We start from the raw sequence: 7,756 nt of genomic DNA on the forward strand, positions 1-7,756 counted from the left end.
ATAACTGGGAGACAGAGAGACAATGGATCCAAAATTTTTGTAGCCTCAGATTGGATCCTTCTCTTTGTCGAAGCACTGAGATGACATGTAAGAGGGTTACATACACTACTCGTGAAAGGGAATTGTATCAATATCTCAGTACCCTCTCCCATCCATTTTCATGTATACTCAATGTATGAATAGCAAAAATTCAGCTTAATTTGAAATTTGATTAAGTTAATTGTAAAAAATCTCTTGAAATATTACTGTTCTGGAACCAGGATCAGATTGATTCATCAGTCAATAAAATCATACCCACATGCTCAGTACTGCAAGGGGGTTTGCTTGACGGTCAAGAAAATTATCAAGGATGTCCTTGTTATGCACTCTAACAGATTACTCTGCTGCACATCGTAGTGTGTGTCTCATGGCTGTAGCTGACTACTGAATACAAGTACAGGCTGATTTGTGCAATTGTAGTGAAAATTTGAGCGAGAAAAATGTCTTCATCAGAAATCAAACTAAACAATTCATGAAGAAAACAGGAAAAGCGAAGAAAGAAAACCTTGCACTTTTCTAGTTTGTAGTCCAGTCTTAGCAAAAACTCCAAAGGGAATCATTAACTCCTCTCATTCACATTCTGTCATTTCCAAAGGCACTAAATCTTTCATATAATATTTAGAATTTACAAATAAAGGAAACCTTTTCCTATCTCTGATTTGTTGCCAAGCATTTTAGTAAGTTAAAATATAAAATGTATTAATTATTTTGTTTACATCTGTTAATATGCTCATTTCATACAAGTGTTGAGCATAATTTAAATGCATATTTGATTTCTTAAGTCAAAGTTTTTAAAATTTCAGCAGTTTTAATACAAATTCGAATAATTGTCTGAATTGTCTTTTAAAATACCGCTGTCTTCTCTATAAGACAAGGAAAACAATAGACTAGAACAAGGGAAATAACTAAATAAAACTAATAAAAATATATTTAAATATATTTAAAATACCTACTCTCTTTTACATTAAACAATATGACACTACATGAATACGTACATATCTAAGAAAATGGCTGAAAACTTAGAAAAAATCTCTAGCCTGTAGTAGAATAGGGAAAAAAATGTATGGTAACAGTCAATGCTGCTAAGACTAAACTATTTTCTGTAATAATTACAACAAACTTTCTCAACCACTGATAGCCATAGTTAATTATAAACTATGTGAAAGCTCTTCATTCAAACTCTTCGGCTTAACCTTTATGGGCAACATGAATTGGAACAAATATATCGAGGGCATTGCCAAAACTGCTGCAAAGAAAGTGGGCTCTGCCTACCATGCTAGAAATTTATTTACACCTGAGAGTATCCTGTACCTCTACAAGGTCATCAGCATGGAGTATTGTTGCCACATCTAAGCTGGTGCATCTGCATCGAGTCTCTTACTCCTAGACAGGGTGTCAGGGTGTTACATTTTTAGTAAAAATAAAATGTAATTATTCTTTTATATGTTGTTCGAAATCGAGAGAGAATAGGAGTTTGTTTTTGTTTTATTTTCATCAATTGTATTGTCGTCTGCGCTCAGTCAAAAACAAAAAAACAAGAAAACAATGACGAGAGAGGATATGAAGAGATATATAGAGAGTGGTCAAAAAAAGAAAAGAAAGAATAGCTAACGAGCGCTGACAGTAGAGGAGAAAGAGAAAAAGAAAGAAAGAAATCAGCTAGCAAACGCTGGCAGGCTGTATAGAGAGGTGGAGGTGAAAATATATATTTATATATAGAGAGAGAGGGGGCGTTTTAACCTGAGCGCTTACGAAGGACACAAGAGACAGTTTGTTCCTCGCTGCTGAGGGAAGCAGCCAACAACAGCAACACTGGGAACAGATATATGATTAGCAGTAATACTGCGGTGGATAAAAGTCGAGGAGGTGCGCTTAATAAACATTGGAAAAGGAGTCTATTTGATATATTTGGAGCCAGTTTTTTGTTTTTAAAGGAAATCGGATAAGAAGAACAAGAACGAAGTAAAGTCGCTAAGACAGTGAGTGAAGCAAAATCTCTCTCTCTCTCTCCCTTACTCTCTCTCTTTGTTTGAACTGAGCAGACGATAATAATCAGTACGAAAATGTCGTATTGAGATCTGGCATTTTTCTTGAACATTCTCTCTCGATCAAGACAATTTATTTTCTTTCATGCATTACTTCTTTAAATTATCAAAATAATTGCATTTTTATTTATTTATTTTTGTGTTGTTATAAATAAACTTACATTCATAATTCCCATCAGCCTTTTGTTTGTTATTTCAGTTGTGTTTTTCTGTCTTATGTTTTACTGTTGTCTCTGAAGAATTTGGATAATCCCTTTCCGTATTTATTTATTTACGTTTTAATCTCGGAAGAAAAAAATTATTTTTTTTATTATCGTTGCGATCATATCTCTACAGTTCCCCGTGGAGATAGTCGAGTTGTAACAAGGGTTAAAAAAAAGTTGCTAACCTAATAGATCGCACACTATTAATCAAACTGAAACTTCTATCCTGTTACTGCAATGGTGCATCCCTGTGCCAGTTTTACAAGTATTTTAATGGAATGTACTCTGATGAACTGCAAACACATGTACCTCTTTAACATAAACACCCCCAACTAACCCAACAAGCAGCAAAATACCACCTATACACTGTTGAGATTCCTAGATGCTGGAAATCCTTTTACTCAAATAGCTTTTTCCCTCAAACTACTAGACGTTTGTATTTCCTCCCGAGTTCCTGCTTCCCTGACTGTACTGACATGTAGAAGTTCAAGTGTAATGCGAACAGAAATCTCAGTGTTCAACCACCTACATAGTATCCCTATCAATTTGGTCCCTAACAGTATCCCCTTAAGTCAAATAGCACTCTTCATTGTTTCAGTTGAAGAAAACAATAAAAATTATGTTGCGATTCGTTATAAGTTTACCTCCATAATAAAGCTTATTACTTCCTGACTGCTGTTTCTTCAAAGCACAAAAACTAGGAACTCGAGACTTCTGAAAAATCTACAACAGTGTAGTAAATAATGGGCAATCAACAATTCCCCCACTAACCAACAATCACGAGGTTGTCTCCTCGGCAACCGACAAGGCTAACATGCTTGCCAGTTGGTTTGCCTCAAACTCCACACTGGACCCTTCTAACCACCCCCTACCTGACTTTCCTATGCAGACAGACGCCACACTAGACGATCTGAAAACCACCCCTGCTCAGGTGCATGCTATCATAAAAAACCTTGATACCTCAAAAGCATGTGGACCCGATCTTATCCCAGCTGTGCTATTAAAAAAGTGCTCAGCCGAAGTAGCTTCAGTTCTCTCCAAACTCTACAACAAATGCCTTAATGAAGCTTGCTTTCCGGTCTGTTGGAAAACTGCTTCTGTTGTACCAGTATTCAAGAATTCTGGCGAAAGGACAGACCCATCAAATTATCGCCCCATTAGCCTCCTCCCACTTTTTGCCAAAATATTTGAGACTATAATTAACCATGCTCTAGTCCATCATCTTACAGATGCTAAACTACTGACTGACAAACAATATGGATTTAGACAAGCCCTTTCCACAGCAGACATCCTAACTTTGATCTCTGAACGTATATACCATTCACTGGACAACGCGGGGGAGGGCAGAGCGGTAGCTCTAGATATATCTAAGGCTTTTGACAGGGTATGGCATGAGGGTCTCCTCAGTAAAATCAGATCATACGGTATCACTGGTAGAATACTTAACATAATTAAATCCTTCTTAGATAAGAGAAAAATCAAGGTTGTCCTCGACGGTCGTACATCTAAACAATATGATATAAATGCGGGGATGCCCCAGGGTTCTATCCTTGGACCTATATTGTTCCTGATATTCATAAATGACCTCCCCGACAACATTGCTTCTGAGATGGGTATATATGCTGATGACACTACACTGTATGGCAGGCACGACAGGAAGACGAATGAACACATTTCTAAAGAAATGGCAGAAACACTAGAGGATGGCCTCCAATCTGTAGTGGAATGGGGACAAAAGTGGTTGGTTGCGTTCAATGCTGCCAAGACTAAACTAGTTTCATTCAATAATTACAAGAAACCCTCTCTACCACCCATAGCAATGGCCAACGACTCTTTATCTGAGAGTACATCTTTCAAACTCCTTGGCCTAACGTTCACAGGAAACATGAGTTGGAACAATTACATTGAAGGCATTGCCAGGGCCGCTGCAAGAAAGGTGGGCTCTCTCTACCGTGCTAGAAAACTACTAACACCCGAAAGTATCCTATACCTCTATAAGGCCACCATTCGCCCATGTATGGAGTATTGCTACCACATCTGGGCTGGTGCATCTGCTACTAGTCTCTCGCTCCTTGACAAGGTTCAAAAGAGAGTCGCAAACCTGATAGGCCCTGAACTGGCATCTAAGCTTCAGCCTCTGTCCCATCGACGACATGTTGCATCCCTCTGCCTTTTCTACAAGTATTTTAGTGGTGAATGCTCTGACGAACTGCAATCACTTGTGCCCCCACGACGTGTGCACCCTCGACAAACCCGACAGGCTGCTAAATCCCACCCCCACACTGTAGAGATCCCTAGATGTAAAAGATCTTTTTACTCCAATAGTTTCTTCCCCAGAATCGCTAGACTCTGGAATTCCATTCCAGGTCCCTGCTTCCCCAACAGTACTGACGTGCAGAAGTTCAAGTGTAACGTGAACCGACACCTTGCTGCCCAAATCCCTACATAGTACCCCAGTAGTTGTTGCCCCTGATAGTAGCCCCCTACACCAAAGTGGCAATTTGCCTTGTTTTGGGTGAAAATGTAATAAAAAAAATAAATAAATAAAATAAAATAAAATTTTATTTCGTTTTTGCTTTAAGTAAAAAACATTTACAAATTAATAATCTTAATGTTCAGTGGCAATGATACATTTTCTGTTGATGGCATATATCAGTGTAAGTTTATCTATCCAGTTATCTTATCATCAGTGAGAGTAGCCATTTCAATAGATAAAAAAATGTGTGCCTTAGAGAGAAAACAAACTATATTTTATCCATTGATTTAACTCTTCATTGAATTTACTCTCAATTGAAGATTGCCGATATTTTTTCATAGTAATTGGATTATGCTCACTTGCATTATTTCATGGCTCAATGAACTTTGCATGAAAATCATACTCTTTGACAAAAAGTACTCAGGCAGTCACACATACAGTTACAGGCTTGTCAGGAAATTTGACCTCCTCTAACTTATAGGTAGATACGCTGTCGGGAATTTTCATTGCATCTATTATTATCAGGAAGGCAAATCCACACAGGGTTTTCACCATGTTAAGACCTAATTTACAATCATCATTGCAATTAATAATTTTGTACATCTACATTTCACCACCAAGTATAGACTGTAAAATCTTACGTGTTTTTTTATTATTATTCTTCAAATAAAATTTTATTTCATTTTTGCTTTAAGTAAAAATCATTTTCAACTTAATAATCTCATTTGGTACTATTAAAAATATAGAATAATAAAATATTTTATGGAGTATGTGAAAAATTTGAATGGTTTCCTTTGGTTATATTGATACTTGCAAAGTTTGTAACTCATGCTGAAATCGACTTTTCATTGGTATCGTCCAACAGGTTACATAAAAACAGACGATGCTGATGCGCTTAGCTAATCATATTGCAGTAGACGACCACTTTCAATCTAGAATTTACTAAATTGTAAATTTCATTGAGGCAATCAAAGCAATAATTATGTCAACATTTAAAAACAGGCGACTCAGTCTCTTGAAAGACTAAATAACATATAAACGCTGTTTTTTTCTCTCACTCCTTATCCCAAACCAAAAATATAAAATAAAACCTGTTTTACCCTAACCCTTACGTAACATAAAGACAACCCTAATCCATCTTAAATCTAATACTAAACTACCTTAATACCAACCGATCTGTGTTAAAAACTAATAGCACAAAAACAATTTATTGAAACAAACTGAAAATAAATGAAATAATCCTTAACTTTTTCATGGAAAAAGTTCTTATAAGAATCATATCAGTTGAGTCACTATATTTTCTTCATCAAAAGGAAATATTTTCTATAAAATGTGTCATATAATGACAGCTTTTTCTGGCTGTAAATTGTTGATAATCTTTACCTGTTTGAATAGTGTTGCATCGTTTTAATTTTGAGACACAGAACGTTTCTATTCAGCATCTTCCAGCTATTTACATAAACAGCTGGAAGAATCCAAAGAAACATTGGTTTTAACATTGGTTACTAACTGTATCAATATGTTTCAAAAATTTATAGATTAACTAGTTGAACCAATAGCAATCGAAGAGAATGGCTGGATTTATTACATGTATTGTAATGCATTAGTTGAATTGTGTTGTAAACAAAATGGAATTATTATAATTGTTTCTTGAAGAACACTAATGGAGTATTTGAGATTTCCAGATATCTTTTCAAAGTATATATTTTATTTGTTAAATATAAAAAGTTTGTAAATTATAAAAGACAATTACTACATCTTGGATGTAATATTGAAGATTTTCTTTATATTTAGTCCAATATTAAAAGGAATTCATTGATTTTATTAATGAATAAGTATTACAACAATTGTCTTCATTATATTTTTAATTTGATCTAGAACGCATTTGGGGACTTAATAAAATAGTGCATAACATTTAATAATATGAATTTTACTTTTATGTTTATAATTTTTAATAATTATATTTGAAATAAATATATAAAATGAATCTTTTCTTGAAATTAATAATTTAATTGTTTTTAATTTTGCAGAATATTCAGCTTTAATGAGAAAAACAAGTATCATTGTGCTCGAATGGATCGACATTCTCTTGGTGACTTGAAATATCGAAATGCCTAAGAAGATATTTTGAAAATTCTTCATGTAAATTGCCGAAATAATAAAATTATATCCTTGTGAACTATATGCATCTGTTTCTTTTATCACAATGTATTTTATGATATAATGAAAAATACATTTTCTTGTCAACTGCAGATGTATTTACTTATTTCTTAGTATTACTCAGTAGAACAGTAGGTTGAATGTTGTAAGTGTATATGTCTAATGAACTTATGAATTCTTTTATAAATGCTAAATTTCAAGCATTCAAACAGTTTTTTTTAAATCTGAAAAAAAAATGTCTGGTTTTAAACATTATTTCTTCCATTTTGATGAAATATTTTTAAAGTTGTTTTTGGCTTTGTTTTGCTTCGTAAAAATGTGTTTACATATGCGATGTACTGCAAGAGAGATTGTCGTAGTGATGGAAGAAGGTAGTAAGGGGATGTCTGATAGCAGCATTGGCAGACAATGAAAAAAAAAGAGATTGAGAATGGGGAAAAGTTAAGGAAGAAAAGAGACAGTATAAATTGGAGAGTGGAAGAGGGTTAAAGACATTTAAATAAACAAAAATAATTTGATTTATTTAAACCATTATATTAAAGCTTTAGAGCAATATTTCCTTGATGTTTTTAATTGATGCTAACTTAAAAGAAAGAAGAGAAGAAAAGACAATAATATCCAATTCTTTTGTTTGGAGTTGCCGATATATTTACCGGGACAATACATTGGAAAAGACTAAAATGAAGCCAGATTGTTTATACATGTTATCGTTTTATTGATGTTTGTTCCGTTCATTATGGGTGTCGATTTTGTCCCAGTTGCTTTGTGTATAAAGTGAGGTGCCCTTGTGGGGTGACTCCTTATAAGGTAGGAGGAGAGTGGGGATGAGGCGT

The 7,756-nt window shown here is 34.6% G+C and overlaps 1 protein-coding gene across 1 annotated transcript in view; it reads left to right on the top strand.

The window, feature by feature from the left end:
• LOC145293381 (uncharacterized) overlaps window positions 1-6,943 on the top strand; it is a 163,139-nt gene extending 156,196 nt beyond the window's left edge. Inside the window, exon 4 of the mRNA XM_080140014.1 lies at window positions 6,794-6,943. Coding sequence (XP_079996140.1) covers window positions 6,794-6,881 — 88 coding nt within the window. The 3' untranslated portion in view covers window positions 6,882-6,943. The remainder of the gene's footprint in view (window positions 1-6,793) is intronic.
• Window positions 6,944-7,756: the final 813 nt, after the last annotated feature.

The sequence above is a fragment of the Euprymna scolopes genome, chromosome 14, assembly GCF_053919585.1.
Source record: "Euprymna scolopes isolate OS-2025 chromosome 14, ASM5391958v1, whole genome shotgun sequence".
Classification (NCBI taxonomy): Eukaryota; Metazoa; Mollusca; class Cephalopoda; order Sepiida; family Sepiolidae; genus Euprymna; species Euprymna scolopes.